The sequence below is a fragment of the Mesocricetus auratus genome, unplaced genomic scaffold (genome assembly GCF_017639785.1).
Source record: "Mesocricetus auratus isolate SY011 unplaced genomic scaffold, BCM_Maur_2.0 Super-Scaffold_100004, whole genome shotgun sequence".
NCBI lineage: Eukaryota > Metazoa > Chordata > Mammalia > Rodentia > Cricetidae > Mesocricetus > Mesocricetus auratus.
This window is the reverse complement of record NW_024429189.1, coordinates 13,576,256-13,593,139: the sequence shown is the minus strand read 5'-3', so window position 1 is coordinate 13,593,139 and position 16,884 is coordinate 13,576,256. Positions and strand designations below refer to the sequence as shown.

General features: G+C 39.2%; 1 protein-coding gene across 1 annotated transcript in view; it reads right to left on the bottom strand.

Moving 5' to 3' along the window:
* Arhgap15 (Rho GTPase activating protein 15) overlaps positions 1-16,884 on the bottom strand; it is a 591,993-nt gene that overhangs the window by 564,577 nt on the left and 10,532 nt on the right. Inside the window, exon 2 of the mRNA XM_013112601.3 lies at positions 2,666-2,843. Coding sequence (XP_012968055.2) covers positions 2,666-2,843 — 178 coding nt within the window. The remainder of the gene's footprint in view (positions 1-2,665; positions 2,844-16,884) is intronic.

Here is a 16,884-nt window from a genome sequence, read left to right as displayed (position 1 = left end):
TTGAAAAACTACCTTAGCATTTCAAAATACCATTAATTTTCAGAATCTTAAAAGACTTACAAATGACATGTTATCTACTACATTATAAGAATACATCCATATAAAAATACTGTAGCTCAAAACATAAAATTATGAATTAATGAAACAGTCTATTAATTTTACCATAAAATATTAAAAATAATAATGAAACCAATGTGAATATCAGACAGCTTATGTTATTGGTTACTCCAGTAGTTTAAAAGGAGACTTTCCAATAAATACGTATTACAAACAAGACATTTTTATTAATCAGGACACACAGCATATGTGTGGCTTCTGAGCACCTAATGTTTCTTTTGTAGAGATTCCGTATGTGTGTCCCTGTTATAGCAAGCTGCTCTGTGTGAATATACATACACATTTTTAGGGAACATCTCAACCCGCTTCCAAATGAGAACTATCCCCCTTGACCTCACACTGTCACCCAACTTCTGAAAAACCAAGCAGATAACTTTAACAGGCTTGTTTGAATAAATATGCCAAAATACTTTACATTCTGTCAGTATCTAGTCAGAAAATTGTGCATGGAAAAAAAAGATGAAAAGAACTGAGACAGAAAGAAAATTAGTGCCATGGCAAGCTTTCAATACAGGATCTCTGAGCCAAGTTTTCTCTGTGAAATGACATATCCTCACTAAAATACCCCCTTTATATAATTATGCTCTGAGTACACATAACCAGAAGTAACTTTTATTTTTGTTCCTTATCGAGGAATCCATATTGCGCAGACTAAGAATGCGGAAACAAAAGCTGGGATAATTACAGCTAATTTAACTTTGGAAAACTCTTTTTCTCTAGCAGTCCAGCATACAACCCCCCAAACTAAAGTTATGTAACAAGGTAATACCAACAATGAGAAACTGCATGATAAAATCCTGCCCAAAAGTGAAAAATGCTAATTTTGTCTCATTTAGCAGCTGGATACAGAAATGCTCATTAGTTTTAAGAGGGTTAATCCTTTTAACTTTTGCATATTGATATGCCAATTATGCCTAATTGTACAAGAGGCATCAGTCAAGGTAATAGTGCATAAACACATGAAAGTTATTAAGTACATCCCAACATGTAATAAAGTAGGTGTTAATTGGTAGCTGAGTTCTGCGGGCTATTGAGGTGGATAATTCATTGAGAGATGGATCACTTGTAATTTCTCTCCATAATTCCTTTTGCAGTCTCATGCTGTGATGTTTTCATGCTTGTCAAAAACAACTGCGGCATAGTGCCTTTTGTTAAACACAGCCAATAAAATATGTTAGGCATCATTAAATATACTTAACTTTTAAACTTTTTCAAAGGTACAGTTCTTATGGAGAGAACATATAGAGAGTCCAATAATTGACTCAGAACCACTGTCTCAAGTTCATAGTTGAGAAACAGTTTAGCTGTTTTTAAAGTGAAGGCAGCAAGCAGTGTTGTGCCTCCCAGCAGCCAATTGTTGTAAATGAGAAAGTCAATAAAGGAAAATGCTTTTCTCGGAGTTACCGCATCTAAGGATGGATTTCCCACTCCCCCTGTATCAACACTGGCTTTCACACCTTAAATCCGTCTATAGCACCTGAGGAAGAAATGATTAAATTCATGTATTTCTCAAACCCCTGAAACTGTTGTGAGTTAATATTGCACTTGAAATTCAAGTGAGAGATGGAAAATAAATATAATTGGTAACATTCTACTCAGTAAGTTTACCTCATTTAATAACTCAGTTAGGGAGCTGAATATTTCATAGGACCCTACAATAGTAACAGAATACTCAATTAATAGATCACATGCTTCAGCAGGGTGACTGGGACTCACAGTCTGTCCCCAGCTAACTTATGTCTCACTCTTGCTCTCACTGTGACAAACAAAATAGATCTGGGGTCCAAAAGAGTGGCTAACATTGCATAAATAATTTTGTAACATTCTATGGCCTCAGCTGCAAGTTACCACCATTATGGTAGAAAATTAACCAGAGGAGACTCATCGCAATCACTGGGTTTAGTGGCTCAGGATGCATGCAGGGCCAGGGACACAATTGGCAGTAGAGTTCATCTCTCTAACTATTTTATTTCAAATCTTTCTAATGACACATTATCGAAACAAAATGGCTTCCTCTCCAAACCTTAAATAGCCACACCATTGCAGCGGCTTGAGCCCTACTGCAAATCAAACCACAATTTCCACTCCTCTATATTATGGGGAGATTTTTGAGAAAAGGATTTTCACATTTTTTAAGTCGTTGATTCCCCTCCCTACTCCCAATTCATTCTTAGCTAATTTTAGCCTCTGGCTTTTCAAAGTGATGTACTGTATTTGGAAGTACAAACACCGCGTGCTAGCATAACCTCATTATTTTTATGACACTGAAGCATGGTAGCAGAGGCCCTTAAACTGAGTCAAAGGTGCTCTTCAGCCTGGCTTCACATCCCCTTTATCACTCTGGATTAGGCCCAGCTCTGCCCTTGTAACTGGGGATATTATTATGACTATAAGTAGGCAAGATAAAATCCATCCATCACAAAACAGTTTTTTTCATGCACATTGAGTAAACAAACAAAACAAAGCTAATTAGCTGTTTTTTGGTTTTGTTTTGTTTTTTAAATCTGTCTGCCAAGAGAAAGTGGCATGTTTGGAGTGCTTGACTTACAGGTTCAGTGACCTTCCCAGCATCGGTGAGGATCATGGATTTAGTTTGGCTCAGCCTGTCATGGTGGCTGGTGGCATTTTTGATTCTCATCTGCACAGCTCCTGTAGCTTGGTGGGCAGAGCTCAGTGTTTCCAAAGAGTTATCACAATTTGTAGATGTCTGCACACTACAGCTTATCCTGGTGAAACAGAAAACATTACATTGCTATAAATACATATATTTTCTGTGAAAAACTACTAGTGAGTTTAACGTCCCTCCTCACCACTGTTATTAATTCAATAGTCAGAACCTTCCTCAGTAGGAGATGAGACAGTTGCCACTTGGTGCTCATTTTTAGCAGCTCTGCCCTCCATCTGCACAGATGACAGATGTTTGTAAGCATCGCAACTCCTACCCATGTAATCTCTAATTCTATTAGAAGCTTCTTATAGTGTCCGAGAGACCACCAAGATCACTCAGACAACCTATTGCTCTTGCATAAGAGCTGTCTCAGATTCCAGCACCCACCTTGAGTAGCTCACAGTCTCGGCAGTTACTCCAGCACTCTGGGATCTGACACTGTTTTCTGACTTCCAAGGGCAATACACCCATGTGCACAAACCCACACTCACATATACACATCTTTTGAAAATAAAATCTCTTTAAAATCATGTTTCTATTTTGTTTTATAACTGCGGATGTTTTACCCACAGTATGTCCGTGTGAGATGTTCATGCAGTATTATGAAGACCAGAAGAAGATTTCAGATCACCTGGAACTGGACCTTGGGATGGTTGCTAGCTTGCAAATCCCAGGCCTGGGGAAGCAGAGGCAGGCAGATCCCTGAGTTTGAGGCCAGCCTGGTCTACCAAGTAAGTACCAGGACAACCAGGGCTACACAGAGAAACCCTGTCTTGAAGCACCCACTATAAAATAAGAAAATTACAACTTAGAGATTTGTGCAAATTTATTTACTACAAAGTAGTCAATCTTCACAATAGTTCATTTCCTGTTTCTCTAAAACTCCTGTGAAACAGACATTCAATTCCATATTTTTTTGAGATAGGGTTTCTCTGTATTGCTTTGGAAGTTGTCCTGGAACTCTGTCTTGTAGACCAGGTTGGGATTAAAGCATGTGCCACCACTGCCAGGCTCAATTCAATTTTTATAGAGGAGATAAATGCAAAGGGACTAAGGACTTTCCCAATAACACTGGCAAGGAAGGTGAAATGTGTTCTTGATTCCAACAAATGCAGTACAGAGCAACAAATTCTAGTGTATCTACACAATGAAAACAGAAAGGGAGAGACTCAGCAGTTAAGAGCTCTACTGTTTCAGAGGACCCAAATCATGTTCACACCACTCATATTAAGCTGCTTACAATAGCCTTGAATTCTAGCTCTAGGGGATCCAAAGCCTTTGTTCTCCAAAGGCACCTATACTTGTGTACACTCATCTACAGACACATATACATATACATAGTTAAACATCTTAAAAATGGAACAATCTATTCATGGACACTACGACAAAGAATCAAAAACTCATTCTGTCAAATTAATAAAGCCAGTCCAAAGGAAAGCTGGAGCAATTGGAAGCAATGTAGATGGCTGCAGTCTCACGGATCTATAATTACAGCACTTGGAAGCTGAAACTGAAGGGTGATGAGTTCTGGGTCAGCCTGGGCTAAATAACAAGAACCTGTCTCAAAAAGAAAAGAAGAATATTTGTTCTGCTATCTTATTAGTACAGTATTCTAAGAAAGTGCAAACCAATGTGGCACAGAAACCCAAAGAGCAATTTCTTAAGGAGAAAGAAGACAGTGGGGACAGCAATAGCTTGGCTATTATCACGTAGGAGGAAATGTAAGTGATAGGGATATTTGTCTTATTGACTAAATGCTGAGTGTTTGCATGTTCATGTAACAAAATGGATACATTGTGCACACTAAATAATTATACTCTATCACTTCAGTTATTGTATACATAGTTGTTTAGAGGAAAGTTGTTCAAAGAATTCACTAGCCATGTTTTCTTTAATATGCCTATCTGAGTGTGTTGTAAAACTTACCTAAGTATATAAAGAGCTTTTTTCAATGGGTATGAAGGAAAAATTGAGGTAATTAATTACATTTTAATTCACATTAAAATAATTACACTTTACTTTCCTCTAGACGTGCCTTTTACTTTTAAGTTATTCTCCAAGTTCATTCAAGGCTTGATATTTCACATTACTCAACAGATTCAGAGTCTAAGTGTGGGAAGCTTGTCACATTAGTGGGGGACTCACTCGTGCTGAAGCCTTTGTCTTCTGCCTGAGACTAGCTAGCCTCTGGGTTTGCATAGCCCTACCACTGACCAATTATAGGACATGTTGCTTTCCTATATTTGTACAACTTTAGGTGCCAAACAAAAAGATTACATTGTTGTACTCATTTTGAAACCTACCCCTAAATTGCCAGGTGATGTATTATCATCAAAAGGAAGGATTACTTACAGTATTTTTTTTTCTGGCTTCTCTGATTATTTGCTCAGAGGCAATCTTCAGATTTCAGAGCTTTCCCTTGACTGAAAGACTTCCTGCTTATTACTCTTGACTTTCCCTCTTTTTCCCCTCCCCTGTAACCACTGCTTCCTCTTTCATCTGGCCTTACACTATTAATATCTGTCTACACCATCCTTCTTGTCCTTGTCTATAAGGATTTTGTACCATGTCTCCTGGTGGGTCCTGAAACTGGACGATGATGAACATCATGTTTACGTTCCTTTCCTCCATGTATATATTGGTGATACTGGTTATTTTATACGTCAGGCACACAAAGAGATTATAGTTATAACATTGTGTTGTAATGGAAGTTATGCAAATGTGATTTCTTTCTCTTAAAAGTGTGCTATCTTCATGCTTCTTGTAGTGACAAGGGGAGATGACATATGCCTAAGTGATGTCATACAGTATGTGAATGACATAGCATTAAGCACTGCGTAAGGGTTACACAAAATCAGGTACAGGCTGCTGAATACCGGATCTAATGACTAAGTGAGTTACCAAGCCATTTACAAGTGGGTATCATATACAACTAAGACACTACACACAGGAATGGCTCATGCTCTTGAGTGTCACAACAGACATGCAATTTCACCATGGTCTCAGAGCAGCACATGGCTTCAAACTTAAGATTTTTAAAATTTAGGTGAATTCCCATTTAATACTTTGAGAATATTGGGTGTTGGTAAGTGAAGCCACAGAAAGCTAAGGAACTGCTACCAAATTTTATTTTGCTATGTTACTCAACTTTGTACCATTGTGCTGGTTCATTTTCATCAACTTGACACAAACTAGAGTCAGCTGAGAAGATCAAACCTCAACTGCTTTTCTATCCACCTATCAGGAAAGTATGTGGAGAATTTCTTCATTAATGATTGATGAGGGAGGGCTCAGGCCACTGTGGGCGGTACCACACAGTAATGTTGTCCAAATTGAAGAATAATTCCAACTGAGCAAGCAAGGGAGAGGAAGCCAGCCACAGTGTTTCTCCTTAGTCTTTGCTTCCTTTCTTACACCCTGCTCAAGTTCCTGTCCTGGTTTCCCCGGACAACAGACTATATATGAACTACAATTCAAATAAACCCTTTCTTCCTCAACTTGTAGTCAATATTTTATCACAGGAACAGAGAAACAAATTAGAAAAACTACTTTATAATTGACCTTCTTATTTGCAATTACTTCTGAGTTTCTTTTTTTTTTTTAGAAAAATAGTATTCTGAATAAGGTTTTTAAAAATACCACAAAACCTGTTTTTCAAGACTGGGGTAATGGAGTCTGCCAAATAAGCATAAGGCTCTGAATTCAAATCCTCATCACCATTGTCAAAACCTGAAAGCAGGGCATCATGGGGAATTGGGAGGTAGATACATACAGATTCCTGGATCTCATTGCAAGCCAAACTAGCTGAATTGGCAAGCTTGAGGACCAGTGTCTGTTTCAAAAAGTAAAGTGGGGAGTGATGGAGGAAAGCATTCCAAGTTGACTCTGGCACACACCCCCGCCCCTCTTTCTTTCATGAATACCTACATGTACATCTGAACATACTCACAAGAACAAACATACATCACACATGGGAAAAGATTTCTATCAGCTGAAAAACATTATTCCTTCAACATACATGTTCTCCCAAGAGGTATTAGACTGATGAAGAGTTAGGGGATGGAGAGAGCAATTCTGCAAGAGAAAATCAGAGAGGGCCGGGCTGTGTCAGCCAATGGCAAAGTAGGCAAGGTCTTAGAGTACACAGCCTTGCAAACATTTAAGATAGTGTGAACTAGCTACAGACGCTTTCATGAAAGGGAAATAAAGTGAGATGGAAGAGAATAAACTGAAGGAAAACCATGATGAATGTCATAAAGATGTTTGACATCTGGGCAGTGAGATTGCTGGTGTTGCTTGCCTGTCTTCTGGTTGATGCATCAGTTGAGAGCATCTGACAAAGCTATACGGAGCTGTTACTGTACACTCTCCAGAAGAGAGTCTGAGAGAGGAGACTTCCCTTAGCATCATGTACAAATGTCTTCTATAGATGAATTGAGAGGAAAGCAGAATCTCTCCATTGACAAAGGGAGGTGCACAAGTCTAGGGCAGTGGGAAGCAGAGTGCTCATACAGAATTGGAACAAAAACCATACTGGTGCCGGGCTGTAGTGGCGCATGCCTTTAATCCCAGCACTCAAGAGGCAGGGGCAGGCAAATCTCTATGAGTTCAAGGACAGTCTGGTCTATAGAGAGAGTTCCAGGACATGCTTCAAAGCTTCACAGAGAAACTCTGTCTTGGAAAAAACAAAAAAAACCCAACCAAACAAACAAATACACTGGTAGGCAATGTATTTGCAAAGATGACTCACTCTTATTTGCTGTGTCAGGAACCACGGATTCTGTATAGAACCATTTCTAGATCATATTTTGCAAGTTGTATTTGGATCCTACTTAAAGCGCTCTCTTTACCTTCCTACAGTTTCTCATTTCCCCTTACCTTCATCCTTATAGCACCCTGTCCCTCTACCACATCCCTACCATCGTCTCTATAAATTGGCTGTTAATGCCCCTGTTTTGTCACTTACTTGGGCATCCTGCCATCTACAGAAGTTGGACTTCTGCAGTTTTCATTCCCATCTTTCCTGATCTATATCCTCTTAAAACACCCATTTTTATTCAGTGAATTACTTAGATAAAATTATTCCATTTAAACCAACAAACTTGTTATGAAAGATTTGCCAGCTGTCTCCACAATTTTCAAAGATGCATTTGAATATCAAAACAGAAACTCTTCTGGCAGTGTGTGCCTTTGTATCAGGTAAAAGGATGTTGATCCGACCATATTGCAAGTGGCACTGAGTAAGCTCCATGGGGATGCTATCAGGATTGCACATTAGTGGTGGATCCTGAGAAATACCGCCTAGGTTTATTGAAGTGATGTCCCTGTCTCCATGAAATACATATCTTGACACAAAATTATATCGCAAAACCTGCTCAATATTGACTCATACCTGAGGGATCCTGATGACTTGACTCAGTATCTGGGAGTGGCTGGGCTTACCCAAGCACTGTGTGCCTTTTAGGGCCTCTTCAAAAGCACATGAAGAGCTCTGCGTCTCTCTATATTATTCCAAAATTATTCACAGGTATCTTTAATGCTGTTCTATTGTTCTACCTCTGTCTCAATCCCACAAAGCCTCAGTTGTCTAGATTTTGTAATCTCGGTGTTGCTTGTTTCTTCTCTGTGTGACTTAGTTACTTCAGGCATATTGCTGACAGAAATTGTAACAATTCTGGTTATATTGAATCTTCATTCCTGCTCAGATTCCTCCTTCTTTACCCTAGACTATGTCACTCACTTAAATAATCATTTTATTACATATGATAAGGCATTGGTGTTTTCTGCAGGAAGTATTCAATAGTGATGAATGACTAACAAAAATACAGAAGAACAAGACAATTTTACATGCGCCAGAGACACCCACTGATTTTATAGATCTCTCTCCCCAAATCCCCAATTCCCAATTTAGAAATTTGAATATAAATCATTTAAGCCTGGCTTCACTATTCCTCTAGACTCCTGATTTTGTACAAACTAAGAAAGAAAGATATTGTTATCACTGAAGTTCCACTTTCAACCCTGTTTTAAAAACAGGAAGTGTGACGAGAACACACTTCATAGGGGCCACATAAGTGTTGACTTTGCTCATCAGACTTGATTCTGTAGTGTTCTGAGTTCTGTTTCCCCTCTCACCCAGAAAAAGCCCAAAGAGGAGTGAACATGATGTGTAATCACAAATTTCATAGCTGTTCTGCCAATTATTTTTTGCACTGTTAATTACGTGGAAGTTCTGCAGTATGCCCTTTTGAGTTTGAAAGTGCAGTTTTGATGTCTCTTTCAGAACGGCAGCACTAAAAATAAGAATATATTAAGATATCTTTTGAGCTGTGGAAAAGTGAAAAGGCCCTAGGATGCAACCTCCATGTTGTATGACTCAGCAGATTTAGACTTGAGCACAATGTCTTTCTTCTCTAAGGGGCCATGGGCAGTTCAAAGTCATCCCAGGCAGGACAGGCCCTGTATCCCTAAAAGTACATGATGCCATTGTAGACTCCAAAGTCAGAGGACACTAAGTCTGGTAAACTAAGAGAACAAAGATTCCATAGTAAATCCATGAGATGGGGGAAGTAAAATGACCACAATGTAGCCACATTAGATACATATCACGTAAATTATCTAATATGTGTTCCTATGGACTTCAGAAAAACAAGAGATATAGAATAGATGCTTGTTGAGGAAAGCAGTAATGCTAGTGTATGTAACTTACCAACATACCCACACCTTCATGAAAACATCTGGCTAAGCTTTTTTTTAATATGTGTACTTTGTCCTCACCAATGCTCATGAGGGCCAGCTCACTGCGAATATTTCATAGCAAGTCAGAGGCACAAAGAAGTGGGGCTTTTTATACTTTATGTGGCCAGAATTAAAGTATTCCTAGATATTCATATAGGTTTCCAAAAATGTACAGAACACCATATTTTCATTCCATTTCAGAATAACCCTTATGTTTCCTTCTTATTGCAAAAAGTGAACATCTCCCTTGAGAACAAGATTACTTCAGGCAGTTTATATATGCACACATCCACATACACAAATATGAACTTTTTCAGATGACACTGGCTACCACTGGGAGCTTTTTGAGGACAACTATTTCAGAGGCAGATAGCGCATGCACCCTCAGAGAATTCCTATTTTATGAAAGCCTGGATTTTCCGTATGTAGCAGAGGATCTGTGTGGTCATCCCTGCCCACAAAAGCAGGGTATCTTCAGCCTTCAAATGCAGGAAGCCCCTGTGTAGTTAGATCCTAGTCCCTTCTCTTGCATGTGTGGGTCAGAATGGCTCTCCAGGTCTGCTAAGGACTCATGGCTACTCCACAGACAAGTATTATTTCTTGCAGAAATTCATTTCAATCCCCTGGAAAGATCTTATGTTGATCTGTGGTAGACCAAAGTCTGTTCATTCCCCTGTGTAAATGACTTGTGGCTGTGGTAGCCCCAGTAATATGTGACACAGCCTTCGTGCCATGCTTTCCTGACAGGTCAGTAATTAACTTGCATTGCAATTGTTTTCTGTTTCTACCCCAGCAGCCATTTACCAAAAATAACATTTTAATTTCAGTTTCTCTCTAGCTTACTTTCCTTTCCTTTTTGTCCCAGTGGCTTCTACGTCTCTATTAAGTCTCATTTCCCCAGACCACTTCCATAAGCTGAGAGAATACAATAAAATCCAGTTTTGAAAATGTCAAATATAATGAGAAAGGAAGATCACAGTAAAGGAATTTGATCATAGCCAGCCCATTGGGTAACATTCGCTTTGACAGGGCAGGTGTTACATGTGGGAAATGTGATAATAAGACTTTACATTTATTTAACGGATATCAGAGAATCTGGGGTTAGGTTGCACTTACTGAAAATGGCTAATGGGTCAGCTGCTTAGGAAAATTGTAATATTACCATTGTTATCCTTGCATTTATCCACATAGATAGAGATAATTCATTAAAAAAAACAGAATAAATGCAAAATCTGCATGGTAGGCATTTCTGGCATTCATTAACTGTAGGTAATTGGCAACCCCATCTCACAGAAACTCAAGCAACATTCTCATGGAAACAAAGCTGCTGCCAGTTTTTAGTTCAATGTGTAGAGGATCTTCACCCAGAGAAGGGCTTGTTGTATCCTGCTTTCTACAGAAGTTATGGAGAATCTTTCAGTAGAGTTGAGCATAGCATGCTTGACTATGGTGGAGTCTGATAAGAATGCAAAGGAGAATGGAACTGGGAACCTACCGTGCAACTACTTTCAAGGAATTTGAGCTTGCCTTATAGTTCTTGGAGACATTTGGCTATTTGTTTATGTGGTACTGGCCAGTGAGACAGCTGTACCAGCCTGTGATCTAACCTTGATTCCCAGGAACAAAGGTAGACTGAGAACTGAGGTCTGAAGATTATATTCTGACCATCACTCATGTGTACACAGCACATGCCTAAATACATACATACATACATACATACACACACACAGACACACACACACACACACACACCAAGTAACATAAATCTGAATCCATATTTTTTCATCTACTTATACATCTTACTATCACAAGAGAACCATGTGACATGAGGGGAAAAGATCCAGGATTTCAGAAAGTACAGTTTGGACATCCAAGTACTTCTTTAATATTTCTAGGCATCAAACATATGCAGGAAAGTGTAAGATGCGACAAGAAAGTCCAAGTACTTAGTGACAGAGGTCACAGGTTCAATGCCATTGAACTAAGAAGACAGAAAATGAGGTTAGTGAAACTTGTGCTTTCTTCTGATGCTCAGGCAGACTGAGAAGCATTGCAAACACATAGGACCAAAATGTGAGTGCTGATGCAGTTGTCTTTCAGGACTGGAAGATGTTGTCTGGAATGTCAGTCCTTCAGATACAGAGGAGAACTACACAGGGTTTAACTAAGGCAGTGTTTGGCCTATTTCCTTATTAGCTTTGACCTAACTTAGAAAGACATGTGGAGGACTTTCAGTCTCTTGCATACTTATCACAGGGACTGACAATAAAGCATCGCCTAAGAGAAATACCAGCACAGTTGCCTTGCAGCCACACAATCTAGATATTGCCAACACCAGGCATGTGCTCTGGTCTTTCCTGGAAGACTATGAAGAACAGACACTGTGTTTAGTACTGTGTGTCTGTTTCCTGGGCTTTCCTGTTCTAAGGTGATTTTTCCCCCTAAGGGACTTTGTTTCTGTGGCAAAGTTCTCTATCAAGTTCATTAAATGTAGCTTTGGTAACAGTTATCCCACACTGTAAGTCTGTTTTTGCCTGGGCAGGGTTCAAATATGGGGAAGTTGCATACTGCACAATTAGTGCTCATCAGTAATTAACAGTGATCAGTAATGTCAATACAGCTGGCATTTGTTTCATCTCGAAAATTTGCTATTGTGCCCATTATTCTTCCCATAATGCTGATGCCTCCAAAGTCTAGATTGATTGGATTGAATTTCAGTGCCAGCAGGGCAGGCCAATCCAGGGATGGAGCAGCATTGTGACATTCCGTTGTTGTGAGGGACGATGGCTGCATCATTAAAAGTTTTTCAGAGGTGTTCCATTAATATATTTAAAAAGTGGCAGACTTTAGAGATCCCCCCAAGGAGGGCCTCACCCTCCCTGGGGAATGATGTGGGGATTGGGTGGGGGACTCGGGGGCTGGTGGAGGGACAAGGGAGGAGGGATGGAAGAGGGAGCTGGGACTGACATGTGAAACATTCACGTTTCTAATTTAGATAAAAACATATATTAAGGAAAAAAGGGGCTGTCTCTGTTTCATGAGCATAAAGCATGTTAAGTAGCTGTTAAGGCATTTTTACATATGTGATCATGCCTGTGTTTGTGTCCTAAGCTCAATGAATTGTTAGAAGCCGAACACTTCTGAGCCGTCATGGCTAAACATCACAGCAGTGCACTTGAGACACACCCACAGCTGTTATCACCTCACCTCATGAAAGGCCACTATGATTCTGTCTTCCTCATGTTCCTTATTCTTTTTCTATTGTGTTGTTTGCCTGTCATCTATTGTTTGGTAGTAATTCTTTATTGACCTTAGTACAAACCATTTTCTATTGTATGCACTTTCTACTTATGGGTAGCCTTTTCATTCTTTTAATCCCATATGTTATTAGTAGGATCATTTAATTTTAATATTTTCTAATATCTTCTTCCTTCCCTCTCTAAAAATTTCATTTTCTGTGGATGAATGATTACCTATGCACATTTATGTGTGCCATGCATGTGCCTGGTGCCCATGGAGGCTATGAAAAGGGGACAGATCCCCTGGAACTGGAGTTATAGATATGAACTGACATATGGGTGCTAGAACCAAAACTTGTCTCTGTAAGAGCGGGAACCATGCACAGCTGCTGAGCCGTTTCTCTGGGCCCTCTTTCTTCTTTTAATCATCACTTTTCTCTAGATGTACCAGGGTAATTCTGGGTCACACACATACTTGTTTGCATGAAATATTTTACTTTGAAACACTGATAGTTTAAGTTTTTATTTTAAAAACTGATTTAACTTGGAATAATTTTGTGTTTTGTATGAGATGAGATAAAATGCTTGCCCTATGGATAACTCATACATGTGTATATTTGAATTGAGCATCATCTGTAATGTTCACAAAGTGAAAGGGACCATGAACTAGCAAATCATCTAAAGTGACAGTTTCTAAAGATCTCTCTTAGGTGACTGAGGTGTATAACTTGACAAGTACCAACATTGCACCAAAAAAAAAAAAGACATAATATCTGCTCACTATCGGGTTAAACAGTGGCAAATGGAAAAACAGGTCAGGTGGAGGAATCCTCTAAGCAGAAACAGCCAAGGAGGGGCAATGCAGAAACTATCCACTAGGTGGTTGATCATCCAGTGGCAGACATCTCAGACTGGTAGTGCTACAGCAGGACGTCAAGCCTATGAAGTGGATAAGGCAACAGATGACCAGGTTACCAGTAGAGGAAACTGTGGTTAGAGACAGCACAATGCCTAGTGAAGAGGAAGTGTCCGGAACTAAGGTGGAAATGAACTTACTGTGTACATTGCAGGCCCAGTCCAATATCCCAGACCAGTCGTTTTTGCAACCACAGAATCCCATCCCTCTGGACTTAATAGTTAGCAGCACTTAGTTAAGGTAAATCCTAAGCATTAGAATGAACAATTCTACTGCAGTTGAAAATGAGTGCAAGGGGATGGGACATATGTTATAAAGCAGTGGTTGCCAATGAACTGTCAATAGATTATTAAGAAAGAGAACTTAGTCACATCTTCCACAGTCATTCCAGTTCAGTAATATTAAGGGGGAGTAAGAAACTACATTCATGCCAGGTGGTTGTGGTGCATGCTCTTACTACCAGAGCTTTGGAGGTAGAGACAGGCAGATCCCTGAGTTTGAGACCAGCCTGGCCTAGTGAGTGAGTTCTAGGACATCCAGGGCTACACCATGAAAACCCTATGTGGAAAAACCAAAAAGAAAGAATGAAAGAGAGGGGGGGAGGGAGGGAGGAAAAGGAAGGGAGAAAGAAAGAGACAAACAAAGAAAGAAACAAAGAAAAAGAAAAGAAGGAAACCATGTGTTGGCCATCACCCCTCAAGGACTCAGATTTTCCTGGCTTTCAGCTATTTTATAAGGAGGTTTGCGTATTTTATTTTATTTTTGATTATCTATATATGTGTATTATTTGCACGGGTCCAGCACAGGCAGAGTCCTGAAGAAGGGGTGGGATTTTTCTGGAGGTGGTATTATGGGTAGTTGAGAGCTGCCCGACATCCATGTGCTCTTGACCACTGTGCCATCACCAGTCTCCCTTATAAAGGTTGCAAGTTATTTTATATTAATATTAATCTAAAATTATTGCTATATCATTACAGCATGCAGCTGATGGAGCACTTTTTATTGGGAAGAGGGATGTGAGTAGTCAGTTGGTAGGTACTTGGATGAATGAAAACAATGCTTCAATACTTGAGTTAGACACTACAAACATCTATCACAAACACTACTGAGAATCAGGCCTTTTGCATAAGAGATAAACACAGACACAGCATACCACAGAATCCAAGCCTACTCTGCCACATTCGGTTAAGCATACTATGCTACTTTAGGTTTGTTTACTTATATCATGGACTTGGTAAGTGTGAACCAAATAGCAAATTGGACAGTTGCAAAAGAACTCTCCTTGTGAAAGAGTAGAGGAAGGTTAGAAGTGTTGATCACGCAAAAGTTCTTTGCAGAAGCCAAGTATAGTAAAATGAGAAAAAATTTATTGGCCAGCCCTTAGTACTAAATTGAAATTTTTAAATTGAGTTTCTCATTCTCCATGTTTAAAAATCCCCCACTATCTCATGTTCATTGCACACCTCACACACCTCAGAATATCTCCAGCTTTTCCTGGGATGAGTAACTGAAGGATCCTCAAGCTTTTAGTATCTTCAGTCCCTCCCATTGCTTTGCCAGTTACCTTAACTCACGAACCTTTGGGGAAGCTGGAAGGATCCTCCATCTAAGCCAGTCTGCTTTTGCTTTTGTTTCCTCACAACCAGATTTCCCAGAGCCCCTCCTCAAATAGAGGTGATGAGGGTTAGTACTCTCCCTAACAGGGGTCCAGTTCATTCAACATTTCAACATTATTATTATTATTATTGTTATTATTATCAGTTTAGTCAAATTTCTGTCCTAATTTAGAGAATGCATAACACTTAAAGTTTTAAAATGTACATACAAACAATATTATATGGACTGAAAGCCTGATTTAGATATGCATAATATATGCACATAATAACAATTTTTGAAAAAAAGAGTGTATTAATTCTAAGGAGAGCCAGGGGAAGATGTTGGAGTGAGAAATGGAAGGGAAATGTGTTATAATTTTAATCTCAAAAATAATAAATACTGGAATGAGGACTGTTTTATTTAAAATGTTTGGATTGTATTTCCTTTATTTTCTGTGTGGATTTACTTGCTTATCTCCTTTGACATGATCCTTCTTAAACAGAGTCTCTTGTGCTAACAGACAGTCTCTGTGAGGAAAAGGTCATGCATCCACATCTTGACTGTATTTCCCACCTTGTGTACTGGGAACTCTGTGTGTGTGTGTGTGTGTGTGTGTGTGTGTGTGTGTGTGTGTGTATGTGTCTGTGTGTGAGCTCATGCACACGTGCGTGTGCACATGCACACCAGTTTGGGCACACACGTGTGCATATATGTTTAGATGTTGTCACTATTACCACCCTCATGTGCTGTATAAAAATCTTTCATATCCTGTAGAAAAGTGCGTCTACTCACATTTAGATATCAGGTGATAATCTATAATTCAGAGTCTATAATATATGATTAAAATATCAGCTGAAGAAAGTAATGTATTCTTTATTACTCAGTTAAGTTAAACTTTTGGAGACATAATTTAATGATTTTTAAATGTTTTGGAGAGAGTTGGCAGCAGAAGAAAATTTATTCTTTCTAGTTTAAGAAAATGAACCCAGTCATGAAATCTAGACAGACAAAACAAACTTAAATGAAAAGCTATATATATAAATAGATGGTTCCTTATAAGATAATTCAATGTGTTAACAAACCCCTAAGGACTTTTAAGATGTCTTAAATGTACAAAAGTTAGATGGTGACTCTTGTTCCCTCTGCGACACCTGCTCCTGTTTTCTTGGGAACAGCTATAAATTCAACAAGAGGTGGAAAAGGCAGCCAGACAGCCAACCAGATTCAGCCCACAGACATATGGTGTTGGGCCTGAACAATGTTTTAAATGTTTTGAATCAATTTCCAATTGAAAATGAGAGCTGATGTTTATTTAAAAAAAAAACAGTTACATCTCTTCACTTGGGAAATCATTAGCTTCGACAAAGTGATCCAGCCTGGCTGATAGCAGTCAGTTGGATGAGGACCCTTTTTCCATCCCTTGGAGCTGACACATGTCCCTGTGGTCCCCAGTTTCTCTCTGAGTAACTCTTCTATCTTGCGTGTTCTGACTGCTCTGGACATGGTTTTGATGGTCACACTGGACATAGGCATAGAACCATCCCTCCTATGCTGTGTGCATTGAACAGAGTTTCTGCTGCGAATTTAGCTCACAGAAGTTTCTATATTTT